Source organism: Neoarius graeffei, chromosome 2 (assembly GCF_027579695.1).
Source record: "Neoarius graeffei isolate fNeoGra1 chromosome 2, fNeoGra1.pri, whole genome shotgun sequence".
NCBI lineage: Eukaryota > Metazoa > Chordata > Actinopteri > Siluriformes > Ariidae > Neoarius > Neoarius graeffei.
In genome coordinates, this window is record NC_083570.1 from 55619572 (window position 1) to 55638993 (window position 19422).

Sequence of the window (19422 nt, forward strand, 5' to 3'; positions counted from 1 at the left end):
TCTTACTTGCCATACAGAGCTTCCATGTGCTGTGCCCAAGTGACGTCAGAGCATTGCCACAAATATATGCAAATATAACATTAGAGACAAATTAAATCAAATTATAGTGCTGGACTTCAAAATTCTACAAGAGTGTTCTAGGAAAAGAAAGCACATGGTTAAAATACAGTTATGAAGATAGATTATGATATAAACGAACAATTCATGCGAATAATTTAAAATAAGGAGCTCACACAACTAAGATATCGATCTCCGAAAGTCAGTTTCTATGCAGAATTCCCCCATCATTGATAATTTCATAAATGCCGCCATTGAAAATATTTTAACCAATCAGAAAATCTCATCTCATTATCTCTAGCCGCTTTATCCTGTTCTACAGGGTCGCAGGCAAGCTGGAGCCCATCCCAGCTGACTATGGGTGAGAGGCGGGGTACACCCTGGACAAGTCGCCAGGTCATCACAGGGCTGACACATAGACACAGACAACCATTCACACTCACATTCACACCTACGCTCAATTTAGAGTCACCAGTTAACCTAACCTGCATGTCTTTGGACTGTGGGGGAAACCGGAGCACCCGGAGGAAACCCACGCGGACACGGGGAGAACATGCAAACTCCGCACAGAAAGGCCCTCGCCGGCCACGGGTCTCGAACCCAGGACATTCTTGCTGTGAGGCAACAGTGCCAACATAGTGGCACGGTGGTGCCAGTTGACTGGCAGGTTCGAGCTCTGAAGAGATCCTAAATATTACATCAAAATAAAATATTGACTCTTTTGTATTGTTTCTACTTGTTTTACCACGCGAAGTCTTATTCATCAATCCAAATATGATTATTTAAATAATAATAATAATAATAATAATAAACCAGGGGTGGCACGGTGGTGTAGTGGTTAGCGCTGTCGCCTCACAGCAAGAAGGTCCGGGTTTGAGCCCCGTGGCCGGCGAGGGCCTTTCTGTGTGGAGTTTGCATGTTCTCCCCATGTCCGCGTGGGTTTCCTCCGGGTGCTCCGGTTTCCCCCACAGTCCAAAGACATGCAGGTTAGGTTAACTGGTGACTCTAAATTGAGCGTAGGTGTGAATGTGAGTGTGAATGGTTGTCTGTGTCTATGTGTCAGCCCTGTGATGACCTGGCGACTTGTCCAGGGTGTACCCCGCCTTTCACCCGTAGTCAGCTGGGATAGGCTCCAGCTTGCCTGCGACCCTGTAGAACAGGATAAAGCGGCTAGAGTTAATGAGATGAGATTTTCTGATTGGTTAAAATATTTTCAGTGGTGGCATTTATGAAATCATCAATGATGGGGGAATTCTGCATAGAAACTGACTTTCGGAGATCGATATCTTAGTTGTGTGAGCTCCTTATTTATATCATAATCTATCTTCATAACTGTATTTTAACCATGTGCTTTCTTTTCCGAGAACACTCTTGTAGAATTTTGAAATCCAGCACTATAATTTGATTTAATTTGTCTCTAATGTTACCATCAGTATGGAAAGATAAATGCTATTTTTATCCAGGAGATGTCTGTGGTCCCAATTCACTTACAAGTAAAGCACATCAGTTCCAGCATATAGGACAATAGATAATGAGAAGATTAAAGTGTGAATTAAAGAACAAAACAAAGTTTACGAGGGATACTCCTGTCACTGAATTAAAATCCCATGTCAATATTGTTGATTCATTATTACACTGTAGGCATGATTATAAACAATCGTTGAAGGAAACACAGCAGAGATGATGATTATTTGTGGAGGTAGGCATCTAGCCACAGCTCGCCAGACGTTTTCAAAGAGCTGAAGGGAACATGAATAAAATGTCAGCATTACTGTAGATGGACTTGAAGTGCAAAACATGTATCTGATTTCATATAATATCAAACAATGTGAAACTAAATTCCATTACTTTTCGTTTCCTCAGAAACTTTGGAATATTTTAGTATGCATTAAATCAGTATGCATTTAAAAATAAAATGCAGTGCTAAATTAACTACCTGACAATGTCGCACCAGGATTCCCACAGGCCTTTGACCTGATAGTGAATTCCATACTTCTCACAAAGTTCTCGTACTTGAGGAGCCGCACGGCTATAGTTATGGCGAGGCATCGTTGGGAAGAGACTGGTGGAGGATAAAAAAAAGAACAGATATCATATAAGAGTGCCATACACAAAATATGCTCCTAATATTCATGCACTTATGAACATATACTCAAAAAACAATGGTAGTCTACTTACTGGTGCTCAATCTGGAAGTTGAGATGGCCACTGAACCAATCATTGAACGGCGAATGCTCAACATTACAAGTAGCTTTCAACTAAACAAAAAGCCACAAAAGCACATATTAAATCCTAAAGAAAAAAATCATGTACTGATTTAGTAATTTGCTGTGCTTCAACATACTTCCTTAGTACACATACTGTATGTACCTAAATAAAGAATGTCTTATTTACAGGAGTGTCAACAATAAAAGAACTTGCAAAAAGGATCCTATACACTTCTTTCTGGAATTTATGGTTTTAAATGGAATCAGAGTAGAAAGATTTCACAAGTTTCACAACCAAAAATTCATATGCATTGTCGATGGCAAATATGATCCATACATATTGAACAGTACCAGTCAAAGTTTGGACACACCTACTCTTCCATAGGTCTTTCTGTATTTTGACTTATTTCTACATTGTAGAACAATACTGAAGACATCAACACTATGAAATAACATATGGAACATATATGGAATTAGAAGGTGTGTCCAAACTTTTAACTGGTACTCTATAAAAAAAAAAAAAAAACACTGAGTGAGCGACAGTTCTGTGGGTGGAAACACCTCATTGATAAGAGAGGTCAGAGGGAAATGGCCATACTGGTTCGAGCTGCCAGGTAGGATATAGGAACTCATAGCAACTCTTGACAACCATGGTGAACAGAAAAGCATCTCAGCATGCAACAGCAGAAGACGACACTGGGCTCATTATATATCTGTGTATGTGTGTATATAAACACAAAATTCTTTGCTTGTTTTTATGACATGTAGTTACAAGTTGATTATAAGTTGACTATATTAACTTGCTTCGGTCCATCTGAGATCAGTTCGGGCCCAGACAAATCAGCGGCGTTTCTGCATAGAATTGATGAATGGCTTCCTCTTTGTGTAATCAGTTTCAGGTTGCATTTCTGGATGCAGTGGCGGACTGTGTTAAGTGACAATGGTTTTCCAAAGTACTCCCAAGCCCATGTGGCTATATTTGTGACATTAGCATGACAGTTTCTCAAGCAGTGCTGCCTGAGGGCTTGAAGGTCACACATATTCAACAGTGGTTTCCGACCTTGCCCTTTATGCACTGAGATGTCTCCAAATTCCCTGAATCTTTTCACAATATTATGTACAATTCGCTCATGAAATTTTGCACAAAGGAGTGAGCCACAACCCATCCTTGCTTGCAAAGACTGAGTCTTTGGTGCATGCTCCTTTTATACACAGTCATGTTACCAATTAACCTGCTTATTGTGGAATCTTCCAAAATGGTGTTACTTGAATATCCTATGAACTTTTCAGTCTTATTTTGCCTCTGTCCCAACTTTTTTTTTTTGAGTGTGTTGCAGGCATGAAATTCTAACTTTGTTTATATTTACAAAATACATTTGTCAGTAAAACTACTGAAAATCTTTTCTTTGTACTTTTGTCACTTAAATAAAAGGTTCACATGAATTAACAAATCACTGATTTTTGTTTTTATTGCATTTTGGAAAATATCCCAACTTTTCTGGAAATTGGGTTTGTACATACAACCCCAATTCCAAAAAAGTTGGGACAAAGTACAAATTGTAAATAAAAGTGGAATGCAATGATGTGGAAGTTTCAAAATTCCATATTTTATTCAGAATAGAACATAGATGACATATCAAATGCTTAAACTGAGAAAATGTATCTTTTAAAAAGAAAAAGGTGATTTTAAATTTCATGACAACAACACATCTCAAAAAAGTTGGGACAAGGCCATGTTTACCACTGTGAGACATCCCCTTTTCTCTTTACAACAGTCTGTAAACGTCTGGGGACTGAGGAGACAAGTTGCTCAAGTTTAGGGATAGGAATGTTCACCCATTCTTGTCTAATGTAGGATTCTAGTTGCTCAACTGTCTTAGGTCTTTTTTGTCGTATCTTCCGTGTTATGATGCGCCAAATGTTTTCTATGGGTGAAAGATCTGGACTGCAGGCTGGCCAGTTCAGTACCCGGACCCTTCTTCTACGCAGCCATGATGCTGTAATTGATGCAGTATGTGGTTTGGCATTGTCATGTTGGAAAATGCAAGGTCTTCCCTGAAAGAGACGTCGTCTGGATGGGAGCATATGTTGCTCTAGAACCTGGATATACCTTTCAGCATTGATGGTGTCTTTCCAGATGTGTAAGCTGCCCATGCCACATGCACTAATGCAACCCCATACCATCAGAGATGCAGGCTTCTGAACTGAGCGCTGATAACAACTTGGGTCGTCCTTCTCCTCTTTAGTCCGAATGACACGGCGTCCCTGATTTCCATAAAGAACTTCAAATTTTGATTCGTCTGACCACAGAACAGTTTTCCACTTTGCCACAGTCCATTTTAAATGAGCCTTGGCCCAGAGAAGACATCTGCGCTTCTGGATCATGTTTAGATACGGCTTCTTCTTTGAACTATAGAGTTTTAGTTGGCAACGGCGGATGGCACGGTGAATTGTGTTCACAGATAATGTTCTCTGGAAATATTCCTGAGCCCATTTTGTGATTTCCAATACAGAAGCATGCCTGTACGGTATGTGATGCAGTGCCGTCTAAGGGCCCGAAGATCACGGGCACCCAGTATGGTTTTCCGGCCTTGACCCTTACGCACAGAGATTCTTCCAGATTCTCTAAATCTTTTGATGATATTATGCACTGTAGATGATGATATGTTCAAACTCTTTGCAATTTTACACTGTCGAACTCCTTTCTGATATTGCTCCACTATTTGTCGGCGCAGAATTAGGGGGATTGGTGATCCTCTTCCCATCTTTACTTCTGAGAGCCGCTGCCACTCCAAGATGCTCTTTTTATACTCAGTCATGTTAATGACCTATTGCCAGTTGACCTAATGAGTTGCAATTTGGTCCTCCAGCTGTTCCTTTTTTGTACCTTTAACTTTTCCAGCCTCTTATTGCCCCTGTCCCAACTTTTTTGAGATGTGTTGCTGTCATGAAATTTCAAATGAGCCAATATTTGGCATGAAATTTTAAAATGTCTCACTTTCGACATTTGATATGTTGTCTATGTTCTATTGTGAATACAATATCAGTTTTTGAGATTTGTAAATTATTACATTCCATTTTAATTTACAATTTGTACTTTGTCCCAACTTTTTTGGAATCGGGGTTGTACAAAAACACAAACACAAAATCATTTGCGGGCGGCACGGTGGTGTAGTGGTTAGCGCTGTCGCCTCACAGCAAGAGGGTCCAGGTTCGAGCCCCGTGGCCGGCGAGGGCCTTTCTGTGCGGAGTTTGCATGTTCTCCCCGTGTCCGCGTGGGTTTCCTCCGGGTGCTCCGGTTTCCCCCACAGTCCAAAGACATGCAGGTTAGGTTAACTGGTGACTCTAAATTGACCGTAGGTGTGAATGGGGGTGTGAATGGTTGTCTGTGTCTATGTGTCAGCCCTGTGATGACCTGGCGACTTGTCCAGGGTGTACCCCGCCTTTCGCCCGTAGTCAGCTGGGATGGGCTCCAGCTTGCCTGCGACCCTGTAGAACAGGATAAAGCGGCTAGAGATAATGAGAGATGAAAATCATTTGCTTGTTTTCATGACATGTAGTTCCAGGTTGACTATATTAAATTGATTCACATGTGTGGGGTTATTCTAGTTTCAGGTGTTTGAGTATTATTGTGCACAAAGCACAGTTCTACAAAAGCTTGAGATGCCCATTGATTAAGAGCAAGTGATCCTAGATAAGAGCCTACAATGTACCTGCATGCTGAGCCAGTCATCATGTTTTTCATAGTCAATATCCATGGGAATGTGATTCATCTGGGTCACCCACACAAACCAGTGACTCTCAAGAAACCTGGAGATCACACCAGTAACAGAAAGTACAATGCATTTTTTCATGTCATGTGTAGGACTGTGATAAACTAAATACTAACATGTTGTCTAAAATAACGGCTAAGTAGAAGACTGATGAAGTCTTACCTGACAAATGTCAGAAGCACTAAAGAACCCAGAATTCCATAATAGGGAACATACCACATGAGATATCGTGCATAGTAAGACAAATACCATGCAAAATCCTCAACAGAAATAGAAAAATAATATTAAAAGTAGGTATCTAATAAAAGCAGGAGGTAGTTTTACATAATGTTAATTGTATAATGCATAATAAAAGACAATGTCTTGACAACTTACCACCCAATCCCTTTGCGAATACATAGTTTGCAAAATGTGCACGTTAAAGTATACTGGTATGAGCAGGGGTGGGCCAACTGGATAAGAGAGAGTAGCAAGGTGTGTTAACAGGGTGCTTTAAATGTTAAACATAAAGCTACTGCATTATTCTGAACAATGTATGCATTTGTACTGGTCTAAACAAAATAACAGTGAATGGCATACTCAAAAAGAAGTACTGGTGCTGATGATTATAGGGCAGGTGCTTCAACTTTTTAATCCCATACTGTGACAAAGGAGGATGGGAAGAAGTTACGACAAACAGAAAATTTTAAAAAATGAAATATGCAGTGTAATATCTGTGAAACCTGTGAAGGTGTGAAGGCTAATTACAGTGTCTTGCAAAAGTATTCATCCATCCCCTTTGGTGTTTGTCCTGTTTTATCGCATTACAAGCTGGAATTAAAATGGATTTTGGGGGGGTTAGCACCATTTGATTTACACAACATGCATACAACTTTAAAGGTGAAAATTGTTGTTTTTTTTTGTTATACAAAAAATAATTAAGATGAAAAAACGCAAATCTGGAGTGTGCATAGGTATTCACACCCCCAAAAGTCAATACTTTGTAGAGCCACCTTTTGCTGCAATTACAGCTGCAAGTCTCTTGGGGTATGTCTCTATTAGCTTAGCACATCTAGCCACTGGGATTTTTGCCCATTCCTCAAGACTAAACTGCTCCAACTCCTTCAAGTTAGACGGGTTGCGTTGGTGTACAGCAATCTTCAAGTTATGCCACAGATTCTCAGTTGGATTGAGGTCTGGGCTTTGATTAGGCCATTCCAAAACATATAAATGTTTCCCTTTAAACCACTCCAGTGTAGCTTTAGCAATATGTTTAGGGTCATTGTCCTGCTGGAACATGAACCTCCATCCCAGTCTCAAACCTCTGGCCGACTCAAACAGGTTTTCCTCCAGAATTGCCCTGTATTTAGTGCCGTCCATATTTCCTTCAGTCCTGACCAGCTTTTGTGTCCCTGCAGATGAAAAATATCCCACAGCATGACGCTGCCACCATCATGCTTCACTGTAGGAATGGTGTTCTCAGGGTGTTGGGTTTGCACCACACATGGCATTTCCCATGATGGCCAAAAAGATCAATTTTAGTCTCATTTGACCAGAAAATCTTCTTCCATGTGTTTGGGGAGTCTGCCACATGCTGTTGGGCAAACTCCAAACATGTTTTCTTAAGCAATGATTTTTTCTGGCCACTCTTCCATAAAGCCCCACTTTGTGGAGTGTATGGCTTAAAGTGATCCTTTGGACAGATACTCCCATCTCCGCTGTGGATCTTTGCAGCTCCTTCAGTGTTATCTTTGGTGTCTTTGTTGCATCTCTGATTAATGCCCTCCTTGCCCGGTCTGTGAGTTTTGGTGGGTGACCTTGTCTTGTCAGGTTTGTAGTGGTGCCATATTCTTTCCATTTTGCTATAATGGATTTAATGGTGCTCCCTGGGATATTCAAAGTTTAAGATTTTTTTTTTAACCCAACCCTGATCCATATTTCTCCACAACTTTGTCTCTGACCTGTTTGTAGTGCTCCTTGGTTTTCATGTTGCTTGCTTAGTAGTGTTGCAGAGTCAGGGTCCTTCCAGAACAGGTTGATTTCTCCAGACATCATGTGACAGATCATGTGACCCTTTGATTGCACACAGGTGGATCTTAATCAACTAATTATGTGACGTGAAATGAATTGGTTGGACCAGCTCTTATTTTGGGGTTTCATACGAAAGGGGGTGCATACCTATGCACACTCCAGATTTATGGGTTTTTTTTTCATCTTAATTATTGTTTGTGTCACAATAAAACAACAATTTTCACCTTTAAAGTGGTAGGCATGTTGTGTAAATCAAATGGTGCTATCCCTCCAAAAATCCATTTTAATTCCAGCTTGTAATGTGACAAAACAAGACAAACGCCAAGGGGGATGAACACTTTTGCAAGACACTAATTACTGTACAGACGTATCTGTCCCTGATAAGAACAAAGAACTAATTTAGTTTACCTCAACAGGCAGAATGTTTCCCAGGACCAGGATGTTAATCATGTTAACGTCAGGGTCCTTACTGAGCACATTGGGCTTAGCATGGTGCTGAAAGTGGCGATGGTTCCACCAATTTGCAGATGCCCCCTATATATTTACAAACATACATACAGGCACACACAATTTGGAACACTGCTGGGGAAATTCATACATCTTTAATGTTTTAGACATGTATGTTTTAATATACAGCAGTGAGTCAAAGCATTGTGACCATGTACAGATGTAGTGAATAACATGGGTTATCTCATAACACCAGAGCATATCAAGGTGCATGGTCAGATCTCGTATTCGAAACATTGGAGGTTGGAGCAATGGGCAGGCATGAACATCTGAGCAACTCTGACAGAGGCTAAATTGTTCGGGCAGGAAGACTAGGCTGGAGTATCTTCAAAATGACAAGGCTTGTGTGGTTCTCCCTGTCAGCAGTGGTGAGAGCCTACTGACAGTGGTCCGAGGGGGGACAAACCAGGAACTTGCAACAGGATGTTGGGCATCCAAGTCTCATCAATGCACAAGGGTGGCAAGGGATGTCTTGTCAAGTCACAGAAATATTTAATGATAGTTATGGAAGGAATGTGTCACAACACTATTTGTCTGTCTGTGTGACTGTCTGCTGCTGAAAGCGCCTACAAATAAATACAAGGAGTCTGTTCCATGCAGCTCCACCACCGCAACTTATCGGACTTAAAGAGGAACTGAAGTAATTTTTAAACTTGTTTTATTTCTTAATTAAAGTGTTATTAAATTACGTTTTCAGTTTTAGTAACCTTATATCGTGACTTGTATTGGCAACTAATTGCAATTAAATATTAAACTTATTGGCCTATTCGGTTTTTAGCCATGTTGAATTTAGTTCGTTTGGTCCACGGCAGGCGTCGCTTATCCGCGCGATCTTCACGAGACTTGTGCGAGACTTCGAAACGTAAAGTGTCAGCCAGGTGTCAGTGCCGCCATTTTGAAAACTGTTTTCCAAACTAAATATTGCACAAAAACGAGTTTAAATGACGATTACTGCCTACTCTTTTTCAAACTTTCCTGATTGCTATCAAAACAAACAAAACTTCCGGCTTGATTACATCAGCATTCGAAGGAGGGCGCGCGCGTCTTTTGACAACGTTGGCAGATGTTGGTCACTGATTTCTGCTGTACGTTTTACTTCTGTCCTACGATGTCTCGCACAGGTCTCAACGAATCTCGTTTACAGCAATTGCTTTGACATATGGACTGATATATTACATAATATATTTCAAACACTCATAACTTGCTATAGCAGTGACAAAATAGCTATCAAAATGCATTCCTATATTTAATAAAATGAGGTAAATAGAATTTTGATAATAAAAAAATTTGCCTTCAGTTCTCCTTTAAAGGATCTGCTACTAATGTCTTGATGCCAGGTACCACAGGGCACATTCAGAGGTCTTTCTCAGTCCATGCCTAGGCAAGTCAGAGTTGTTTTGGCAGGACTGACGGGATATTAGGGAGATAGTGATAAGGGTTTGAATCATTGGTGTATATCTATGGTACATAGTAGGTGTATACATCTTGATCTGGTACCTTCAGGTGTCCAATGACAAATTTGTGCACAAGATGATCCCAGGTAGAATTTTTAAAGACTGATAGGTGGCCAAAGTCATGCTGAAGCCAGCCAGCCTGAGCCTGCATGGCAAAGGAGAGAAAGCACACATCAACATTTGGTCTCAATACCACTCTCTCATATTTTATACCCAATTTGGTCACCTGCCAATTCTCTTCCACTAGTCAGCCACACTCTATCAAATGACAGCTCCCAACTAGGGTTTTGGACAAATTACATTTTATTAATGATTTTGTTCATTTTTCTCCAGATGTATGTATGTGTTGCCTATTCCCTGTTTTAAAGATTAAGATGTTTTGGTGCTTTTTGACTGACATCATTATTATACACAAACACACTATACTTTGGTTAAATTTTTGGGACCAGGATGTTGTACAGTAGTGCTTGAAAGTTTGTGAACACTTTAGAATTTTCTATATTTCTGCATAAATATGACCTAAAACATCATCAGATTTTCACACAAGTCCTAAAAGTAGATAAAGAGAACCCAGTTAAACAAATGAGACAAAAATATTATACTTGGTCATTTATTTATTGAGGAAAATGATCCAATATTACATATCTGTGAGTGGCAAAAGTATGTGAACCTCTAGGATTAGCAGTTAATGTGAAGGTGAAATTAGAGTCAGGTGTTTTCAATCAATGGGATGACAATCAGGTGTGAGTGGGCACCCTGTTTTATTTAAAGAACAGGGATCTATCAAAGTCTGATCTTCACAACATGTGTTTGTGGAAGTGTATCATGGCACGAACAAAGGAGATTTCTGAGGACCTCAGAAAAAGAGTTATTGATGCTCATGGGGCTGGAAAAGGTTACAGAACCATCTCTAAAGAGTTTGGACTCCACCAATCCACAGTCAGACAGATTGTGTACAAATTAAGGAAATTCAAGACCATTGTTACCCTCCCCAGGAGTGGTCACCCAACAAAGATCACTCCAAGAGCAAGGCGTGTAATAGTCGGCAAGGTCACAAAGGACCCCAGGGTAACTTCTAAGCAACTGAAGGCCTCTCTCACATTGGCTAATGTTAATATTTATGAGTCCACCATCAGGAGAACACTGAACAACAATAGTGTGCATGGCAGGGTCGCAAGGAGAAAACCACTGCTCTCCAAAAAGAACATTGCTGCTCGTCTGCAGTTTGCTAAAGATCACGTGGACAAGCCAGAAGGCTATTGGAAAAATGTTTTGTAGATGGATGAGACCAAAATAGAACTTTTTGGTTTAAATGAGAAGTGTTATGTTTGGAGAAAGGAAAACATTGCATTCCAGCATAAGAACCTTATCCCATCTGTGAAACATGGTGGTGGTAGTATCATGGTTTGGGCCTGTTTTGCTGCATCTGGGCCAGGACGGCTTGCCATCATTGATGGAACAATGAATTCTGAATTATACCAGCAAATTCTAAAGGAAAATGTCAGGACATCTGTCTATGAACTGAATCTCAAGAGAAGGTGGGTCATCCAGCAAGACAACGACCCTAAGCACAAAAGTCGTTCTACCAAAGAACGGTTAAAGAAGAATACAGTTAATGTTTTGGAATGGCCAAGTCAAAGTCCTGACCTTAATCCAATCGAAATGTTGTGGAAGGACCTGAAGCAAGCAGTTCATGTGAGGAAACCCACCAACATCCCAGAGTTGAAGCTGTTCTATATGGAGGAATGGGCTAAAATTCCTCCAAGCCGGTGTGCAGGACTGATCAACAGTTACCGGAAACGTTTAGTTGCAGTTATTGCTGCACAAGGGGGTCACACCAGATACTGAAAGCAAAGGTTCACATACTTTTACCACTCACAGATATTTAATATTGCATCATTTTCCTCAATAAATAAATGACCAAGTATAATATTTTTGTCTTATTTGTTTAACTGGGTTCTCTTTATCTACTTTTAGGACTTGTGTGAAAATCTGATGATGTTTTAGGTCATATTTATGCAGAAATATAGAAAATTCTAAAGGGTTCACAAACTTTCAAGCACCACTGTAACAGGGTATAGTTGTAAGACTTTTAATTTGTCCAATCAGGAACAAACTCCACACATGCTCACTCAAGTCCTTATTGCACATGTGAGGAAGCAGCACTCTATAACAAAAATAGCCAGATTTTTAGTGAAATGACCCCCAATTTTTTTTTTTTTTTTGAGGTAACAAAGTAATTTTTTAAATTCAGTTACTTTTGTGATAACATTGCCTCTTTCATGCAAGTTGTAAGCAGGCAGCACAGTGGTGCAGTAGTTAGCACTGTCACCTCACAGCAAGAAGATTCTGGGTTTGAACCTCATGGCTGACGGGGGCCTTTGTATGTGGAGTTTGCATGTTCTCACTGTTCTGGTGTGGGTTTCCTCCCACAGTCCAAAGACATGCAGATTAGGCTACCAGAAATTGCCCATAGGTTTGTATGTGGGTGTGAGTGGTTGTTTGTCTCTGTGTTAGCTAAATGTTTCATACAAATGTGAAGAACAACCTGTTACATAGCAAACTATGGGGTGACACAGTGGTCCGTGTGGGAAACTGTGCGAACATAGTGGAGTTTGCTATGGTTTCCTCCCAGAGGTCAACTGGCTACTCTAAATTGCCCATATTTTTAACACAGGTTCATCCCTCTGTTAGTGCTGCTATGCCCAGGGTGTACCCCACCTCTTGTCAGCTGGAATTGGCTCCAACTTCCCTCACGACCCTGATGGAGGAGCGGTATAGATAACATAAGCACCAGTGTTGCTGCATTTAGCTGCGAGGTATGCTACCACAATCTGGGTCATTTGCAATAACATTTGAGACAATGTTACACCCTACCACTCAAATTGAAAAAATTCAAAGTTCAACGTATAATGTCTGTTGTGACCCATACTTAAATTTTTTGGCATAATTAAAGTACAAAATTAAAACTGTATTAAAATTGTATTATTGATCCTGGGCTATGTTACACCTAACTCATTGCATACATTACCCCTTATTGTCTGTTTGTGATACAGAGATAACATCTAGAACATTTAATTGCATCACATTACAAGGCATTTATCAGACACTCTTATCCAGAGTGACGTCCAACGAGTGCAAACACATGCAGCTACTTTATATCACGTTTCAAATGCTTTAGCTTAAAAGACTCTGAGGTAAACAGAAATGTAAAAAAAAAAAAAAAAAAAAAAGGTTACAGCCATTCCCAGTTTTCCCCTAGTATGTACTAGAACATGTTTACTAAAAGTGCCATCCTGGTGACTGTTAAAATTGAAGCCATCCTACCTGTGAAGTGGCCAATATGACAGATATTAGAATTGTAATAATCCAGCCATTTCCAAATGTCCAAAGGAGTGCTAAAGACAGAGCCTCCAAGAGCAGAATGTGGCCAAGATGTAGGATAAAAAATAGCAGACTGGTACGGAACAAGCCCTGTGCCTCCAACTGCTTACGCAAGGTCCGGAAATCTTCCATTAAAGCAGCCTGAGACAGATGAGACAAGACCCACAGCAACATGAATTGAGGAATGAAAAATGATAAATACAGCCTTATTTATATATTCTTTATGTTATATCTTCATGGTGGTCCAGTATGAAAGAAAGTACATTTGTGTCCATATCTAAGAAATCAAACAATGGAAAAGCAAACAATGGAAATCATTAAATACAGTTATATTTAAGTAAAATCTCATTGTAACCTGTTTCATTTATGTGAAGAACTGTTGGTTAATCTTACACTGCAATGGCATACAAGAATGTAACATTGCAACGACCCCCAGTTAGACAAACTGGGGCAAAATGCAGTGCCACTAAGAAGCAACAGGTGGCAGTAGATACAGAGGCATTATTTGGGCCCAAAGTAACCTCTGCCATTGTCCCATGCATTTGAAACCTTAACAGCCAATCACTGGCCAAGATTCAACCCAAAGAAAAACCTCACCTTACACCGCCACAATCACTCCCTTATAAAAAAAAAAGAAGTATATTTCAAGTTCATTTTATTAAGTATACTTAAGTAAAGTTAAAGTATATTTCCTGAACTAATCTAATACTTTTTGGGACTAAATTGGCCCACTTTTAGTTTATAAAAAGTATAGTTTAAGTCTAAGAGAAGTAAACTTTGAGTATACAACTAGTATTTTTTTTTTTTTGTACTGCAAGTAGACCACAAGTGAACTTAAATACTAATAGTTTACTAGTTCTATACTTGTAGTCCACTCTTTAGTTTACAGAAGCATACTTCACTGGAAATATACTATGAGTTTACTTGTTTTATACTTCTAGTCCACTTTTGAGTTTACTAAAGTATACTTTATAGTATACTGGAAATATACTATTGGTTACTGGTTACACACTTCTAGTCCACTTTTTAGTTTTGAAGTATACTGCAATTACCCTTCTACGCATACTATTAGTTTTCTAGCCCTAACCCTTACCTCATGCACACTACCAATAGACAACTTAAGTGTTTTGTACCTTAAGTTACAATGAAGTTATAAAGGTAAGAATTCACAAAATAACAACAGACATTCAGGATTAAGAACATATTCATTTTCTTTAAAAATCAAAATTTAAAGCAACACTGTATTAAATGCCAAAGTATAAAAACATGGCAATGACAACTGAAATTGACATCCAAGCTCTCAAAGAAAAAGGAATAAATAAAAAGATTTAATTATCCCACTTAGGAGAAATTAAAAATAAATAAATAAATAACTTATATGGAACCACAGACATACAGTACCTAAGAGTCAACAATGCTGAAGCACAAGTACAGGACAAGTACACTTAAATATAAGGCACAAATATTTTAATACTTTATTACACTTGTTAAGTATATCTTGATCAAAAGTTTAAGTATAAGCTTAATATACTTAGGCTTTTCTATACTTTTCAGTATAAGCCAAGTATACTTATGTATAACTTTATTAAGTATATCTCTGATAAGTAAATAAAAAGTAAACTGAAAGCATACTCTCTTATTTTTAGCTTAAATGAAGTATACTAGAAGCACACTTGAATAAACTTCTTTTTTGTAAGGGCTGCCTTCATTATGTTCATGCCAACAAGCAGACCAGATACAAATTCCCTCTAACGCGTTTGTATCCCACAGCCAATCTTTCAGCTTTAGACAAACAACTAAATTCCTCATTTAGTATTTCCCAATGTGATGGTCAGGTGTCCACATACTTCTGGCCATATAGAGTTATTATTTTTATCAGCCTTATTAAAATGATCGGTGGCAATTATTGCTAGCACTTTGCATCATGTCGGGCCATCCCAATTGAACTGTCAAATATAAACTGATTTGAAACAAATGGATACCAGATGTCATTAAGCACAAAAAGCAAGGTTCCCATTTCCAGATAATGTTGGTAACGGAAACATATTTGTGTGGTGTGTAGCTGCAGCCATACATTTTTGCCGTGGTCTTGACTGGGCTCTGAGGGCACCAACTCTCCCAGCAGCAGAGGCTTCAGGAACTTCCGCACGAAACGCTGATCCGGATGGAAGGCTGTAAAGGCGTCCTGCACAAAGTTGCACTTTCATTCAGGTGTCCACAAAGTGTAACAATATTTATCTTTTTGCTAAATACTACTGTGTGCCTATCATTATCTCCAGTGAGTTAATAAAATGAGTTTATATGGCCTACATACAACAAAAATGAATGGTCTTAATTGTTAATAGTTAAAATGTTAGATTAAATTGCTAATCTAAAGCATGAGCCAAACAAATGTCTGACCATTTCATAGAGCATGAACTTGTTGTAGTGAAGAGCCTTTACAATGATTTCGAAAAATGTGTTTTAATGGCCTACATGCAAGAACAAAACCCTAACAATGAGGATTTTGCTGTGTGACGTGGGCCCTCAAAGAGTCAGACCATGGTTATTTAAAGCATATTCCGGAAGAATATCTGATGGGGTGTCTAGTTACCGTTGCATCTTCTCCAGCATAGTGCCCAAGAATTCTGCGTCCTCCAGGATGTCTTTTTATCCACTCAGTCACATTGTATACTTTTCTCTCGATCACCAGCCACTGATCACCCCTACAGTTGTGCTTCTGCACTTCCTCCCAGGTGTACTGTGCACATGAACTGCTCTCTGCTGACCCCAGCTGCTCACCCTGGTGTCCTCCACCTCCCATCTCTCTGTTAGCAATCAGTCAACATTGCTCAGTCAGGAAAGTGCAAAGGCACTGACCTTAGGCACCATCCCCTCAAACAAACAAACAAACAGATAGATAGACAGACAGACAGACAGATAGACAGATAGATAGATACTTGCCTGAAAATGCCCATTTTTTCCGTTAGGGCAATTAAAAAAAAAGGACACCAACTGGAAATGTTACAAACTGGCCTGGAAGAGGACCCAAGTTTATTTTGCCCCCATGTACAGTGAGGAGGAAGGTAAGAGAGGCAAAAAAAAAAAAAAATCCCCCAAAAAATTACAAGAAAAAGTAAAATCTGAGGGTTTTCAAGTCTCCAAAACCACCATCAGATGCCACCTCCATGCCAACAGATTATTTGGAAGGTATGCCAGGAAAAAGCCTTTTCTGTCAGTTAACTACAAATGTAAGCACCTGAAGTTTGCAAAAAGCTACTATAACTTTGACTGGAACCATGTTCTCTGGTATGATATAACAAAAATGGAGCTTTTTGGCAATAAACGCTCAAGGTGGATTTACATAAAAAGAAGGATGGCTATAATGAAAAGAACCCAATCCCAACTGTAAAATATGGTGGAAGTTATGTGATGTTTTGTGGCTGTTTTTCCTCCAAAGGTCCTGGAAACCTTGCTCAGGTCCACGGCATCATGGACTCCATGAAATACCAGGACATTTTAAATCAAAATCTGGCTGCCTCTCCAGGAAACTAAAACTGGGTCGTCAATGGATCTTCCAGCAGGACAATGATCTGAAGCATATGTTCAAATCAACACACAAATGGTTCGCTGACCACAGAATGAAGCTTCTGCCCAGGCCATCTCAGTCCCCTGACTTGAACTCCACTGAAAACCTGTGGGGTGAGCTGAAGAGGAGCAAGCACAAGAGAAGGCTGAGGACCCTGGATGATTTGGAGAGATTGTGTAAAGAGGAACGGCCTCAGATGCCCTGCTCTGTATCTCCAACCTTATAAACTGTTATAGGAGACTCAGTGCTGTTTTACTGGCAGATGGAGGTTGTACATAGTATTAAATGCAGGAGTGCCAGTAATAATGGCACGTGTTTGTTTTTAACAAGTATTTCTTGATGAGGAATGTCTTTCTCTGAATAAATTTATTTCAATTAAAGGTTGGATTTTTCTCATTTTTCAGTGTGAGATGGAGTGACTTTACCAAAAGGTGGATTTTTTCCTAACCCTTTGTATTCATGTTTACAAGTACAAGGGGCGCAAATAATCATGGAGGGCACTGTAGATAGATAGATAGATAGATAGATAGATAGATAGATAGATAGATAGATAGATAGATAGATTACAGTTGGTGTGTGGCTATTTAAGGCACCTGATTCAAGCTAAACCCAGTGTAATAAAATCCGACCTGGTTCTAAGCCTTTTCATTTCAATGTTTGAATACACACAACACCTGGCTTGAAAACTGCCAAGAAAACAAACCTGACTCCTTCAGTATAATATGTGTGTGTGTATCCATCCATCCATCCATCCATTATCTGTTGCTGCTTATCCTGTTCTACAGGGTTGCAGGCAAGCTGGAGCCTATCCCAGCTGACTATGGGCGAGAGGCAGGGTACACCCTGGACAAGTCGCCAGGTTATCGCAGGGTCGACACACAGAGACAAACAACCATTCACACTCACATTCACACCTACGGTCAGTTTAGAGCCACCAATTAACCTAACCTGCATGTCTTTGGACTGTGGGGGAAACCGGAGCACCACGCGGACACGGGGAGAACATGCAAACTCCACACAGAAAGGCCCTCGCCGGCCGCTGGGCTCGCCTCAAACCCATGACCTTCTTGCTGTTGAAGCGACAGTGCTAATCACTACACCACCGTGCTGCTGTGTGTGTGTGTGTGTGTGTGTGTGTAAAATTAGAAAATATTTTTATAACAAATGCAATTTTAAATGATACCATTTCCTCATTTTTCAGCATACACCACCACACATATAAACAAAGAGCATAATGAAACTGCTGGTCAGGATTGCTGGAAAGATTGAAAGAAACAACAACCACTCCTGCTTTTCTTCAACTCCTGGTTTTACATTATTTAAAATCATGTATTTGTATTACTAATATTTATGCATTTTATAAGGAAACCAATCACATTTTTTTTTATCAACTGATGACTGTTATATCGCACTGTCTGGGCATGCTGTAATGTAGTCTACTCATATAAGTAAACGCAAAATCATAGTTACAGGTTTCTCAGCAAAACCGTTATTTCATGCAGTACAGAGTAATGCATCTGTCAGAGGGAGAGAAAGACCCGCTGGTTGCGGTTAGTTGTAATACAGTCTTGTTCATTATATAAATACATTTAAAAAAAAAAAGTATCCTGTATATTCTTGTACAAAAACATAAACATTACAGAATACAATACAAGACTCACGGCTTGCATTAAAGGCATTGAGAGATGTACTCACTCCTCAGGATGTTACTGCTTTGCTTGCACGGAGTGGTGATACGCATGGAGCTCTGCTCAGTCCCCTGTGTATGTGTTGGGTATTATAAGTGTGTCGTCTTCCGGTGCGCCGCTGCTTTTTTGTTGCCCCTCTCATCCGTGCACTCCTCTCCTGAGGTCTAAACACATCGTTCGAGTCCCTCTGCTCCAATCCCCGCGCGCGCCCTGCAGCCTCCTGACCAATCAGCGCGCTTTGTGCTTGCTTGATTTGTATCATTTGGTGGCTGAAGGGAGGGGAAGCAGGATTTTCCTTTGATCCGCATTTTAAGAATATTTAGAATCCACCTAAATTAAATACATTTATATTTACTGATTTTTTTTCTTTTACCATATATTTTATTAAAACAGTAAGATGCCTGAGCACACATCATAACCAGAGGAGAGCCTGTAGAGAACTGTACTTCTCATCTCATTAACTCTAGCCGCTTTATCCTGTTCTACAGGGTCGCAGGCAAGCTGGAGTCTATCCCAGCTGACTATGGGCGAAAGGTGGGGTACACCCTGGACAAGTCGCCAGGTCATCACAGGGCTGACACATAGACACAGACAACCATTCACACTCACATTCACACCTACGCTCAATTTAGAGTCACCAGTTAACCTAACCTTCAGTCTTTGGACTGTGGGGGAAACCGGAGCACCCGGAGGAAACCCACGCGGACACGGGGAGAACATGCAAACTCCACACAGAAAGGCCCTCGCCAGCCACGGGGCTCGAACCCGGACCTT

General features: G+C 40.0%; 1 protein-coding gene across 1 annotated transcript; it reads right to left on the reverse strand.

The window, feature by feature from the left end:
• Nucleotides 1-1461: 1461 nt before the first annotated feature.
• Nucleotides 1462-18733, reverse strand: fads2 (fatty acid desaturase 2). The gene is made up of 13 exons (XM_060908386.1): nucleotides 18656-18733; nucleotides 15986-16199; nucleotides 15467-15577; nucleotides 13336-13533; nucleotides 10052-10153; nucleotides 8456-8581; nucleotides 6617-6677; nucleotides 6413-6489; nucleotides 6200-6297; nucleotides 5978-6074; nucleotides 2236-2315; nucleotides 1994-2119; nucleotides 1462-1796 (listed from the first exon to the last, which is right to left on the reverse strand). Exons 2-13 carry the CDS (start codon nucleotides 16193-16195, stop codon nucleotides 1745-1747), a joined length of 1338 nt encoding a protein of 445 aa, XP_060764369.1. The 5' UTR covers nucleotides 16196-16199; nucleotides 18656-18733; the 3' UTR covers nucleotides 1462-1744.
• Nucleotides 18734-19422: the final 689 nt, after the last annotated feature.

Coding starts and splice junctions, on each gene's coding strand:
- fads2 (XM_060908386.1), bottom strand. CDS start 16,195: ATGGGAGGTGGAGGACACCAGGGTGAGCAGCTGGGGTCAGCAGAGAGC. Junction 13,534..15,466: donor GTCAAGACCACGGCAAAAAT/GTATGGCTGCAG, acceptor CATCTGTCTCAG/GCTGCTTTAATGGAAGATTT. Junction 6,490..6,616: donor GCACCAGTACTTCTTTTTGA/GTATGCCATTCA, acceptor TCTCTTATCCAG/TTGGCCCACCCCTGCTCATA.